Consider the following 1,903-nt stretch of genomic DNA (forward strand, 5'->3'; position numbering starts at 1 on the left):
CTGGGCCCATGTAGGAGGAGATGCAGTCGCCACTCAGTGACTCAGAGAAACTGTGGAATCTCTGGGAAACACCCGAGATGCACATGGGCAGACACACAGCCAGCCAGGCAGACACTTGCTAGAAGGCGGATAAAGGTGACCGACGGGCTTGGACACACAGCAGGCCCTGGGACACCGTTGGGGGCCCCAGCGGCTGCACCCACCGATCTTGTACTCGCAGGGCCTGAGTCTGGGGTCCTCCAGGATGTTGAGTCTCCGTTTCTTCCTCCAACAGCGGGCGGGGTACGTGTAAATCTGTCCCGGGGCCAAACCTGGAGAGAGAGAAAGGTGAGAGGGCGGCCGCCGTGGGGCAGCCCGGCCCCGCCCCGCCTCGCGCCAGCCCTCCCAGCGGTACCCGGCCCGCGGTGGGTCTTCTCCATCCAGATGTAGCAGTTGTTCTGGGCCACGCCGGTCTGCGAGTCGAGGAAGGGCAGTCGCAGGCTGCGCTCCGCACACAGGCGCGCGTTGTAGCTGCGGCAGTGCTCGATGGCCTCGCGGTAGAAGTCCTCGCCTAGGCTAGAGGGGCAGCGAACGGGCGGGCGGCTGTCAGCAAGGGCAGGCGCACAGGGTCGCCCAGCACCCCTCCCCCGGCTGCCGGCCCGCCCAGGCTCGGGAGGGGTGGGCAGACCCCTCCAGCTTCACCTCTCTCCTCCTCCCACTCCGGGACCCAGGCTGGGGGAAGGGGACAGGGCCCAGGGGCCCCTAAACTGGGACTCAAACAGGCCTCCAGCTCATGAGTAGAAACACCATACAGAAACAAACAAAAACACACCGGGATGTATCCCTACATGAACACATGCAGACACACAACACAAATCACACACAGTCACACGGGATTCACACACACAAAGAGAGACAAATCCCAGTACTCACAAAGGAGAAACAGACAAACCTCACACACGTGCACACATAAATATCTACTGAAAAAGACAAATATCCCAAGTTCCACAGTGTGGAGACGAATCACACAAATAACCATGCACAAAGACACATCACACATCCACAGACACACACCAGAAACACATCACTCACACAAAGACACACAACATGGAAACATAACACTACACACACACACACACCTCATGCAGCCAAAGACATACAGACACACACATGTCAAAGCACAGGAACTACAGAAACCACTTACCCCCCTGTGCACTCACCCACGTATCCAAAGACACAACACAAACCACACACACAATATCCAGACACACAACACAAAGAAATCACATAGATTCACACAGGTACACACATTTACAAAGATGTGCAATGTGGAACCAGTATCTAAAATATAACACATCCACACAGACACACACACATATAAAACACAGAAACAGCCAAATCCACCCACAGTCACACAAAAATTTACACACAAATACACACAGCCCTACATACCCAAAAACACAGAACACAAGACAAATGACAGATAGTTCCAAAGGACACAGACACACACTGGGAGACCCAAATATCCAAAGATATCTAGTGCAGAATAAAAAGAAACGGACACACGTCCACACACCTATCCCCCAAAAATTCTTTAAAAAACCAGAACACAAATAAGTGGTACATACACACACTCCACATCCCAAGACAAAGGTAGTGTGGACTTCACTCCAGTTTGCCAAGGCTCCCGCACCCCCGGGTCATTTCACCCTCTCGCAGACCCGAGGGTCGCAGGGAGGGGACGATGTCCCCCTTCCCCAAAAAGAATCTGGAGGTCCCCCACGCCCTCCACCCCTCCAGGGAGCGGCGCATCCGACATCATTCTTGTCAGAGACCCACAGTCACACACTCTCGCACCCCCACGCAGCCCCGCACTCGGTGACAGCCCCCCAGACACCCCCTCGGCCCCACCCCCGGCCGCCAC

The 1,903-nt window shown here is 55.4% G+C and overlaps 1 protein-coding gene across 5 annotated transcripts in view; it reads right to left on the reverse strand.

Annotated features, from left to right (window-relative positions):
• Nucleotides 1–1,154, reverse strand: part of DPF1 (D4, zinc and double PHD fingers family 1) — a 14,137-nt gene extending 12,983 nt beyond the window's left edge. For 2 of the 5 annotated variants that reach the window (XM_011973309.1, XM_011973306.1), the window contains exons 1-2: nt 395–563; nt 204–311 (exon numbers count right to left, since the gene is read on the reverse strand). In XM_011973309.1, coding sequence (XP_011828699.1) covers nt 204–311; nt 395–419 — 133 coding nt within the window. In that variant the 5' untranslated portion in view covers nt 420–563. Of the gene's footprint in view, nt 1–203; nt 312–394; nt 564–681 lie in introns of those variants that run through there. The other 3 variants (XM_011973307.1, XM_011973310.1, XM_011973311.1) reach the window with 3 other exon arrangements.
• Nucleotides 1,155–1,903: the final 749 nt, after the last annotated feature.

This window comes from Mandrillus leucophaeus, unplaced genomic scaffold (assembly GCF_000951045.1).
Source record: "Mandrillus leucophaeus isolate KB7577 unplaced genomic scaffold, Mleu.le_1.0 Scaffold137, whole genome shotgun sequence".
NCBI classification, from domain to species: Eukaryota; Metazoa; Chordata; class Mammalia; order Primates; family Cercopithecidae; genus Mandrillus; species Mandrillus leucophaeus.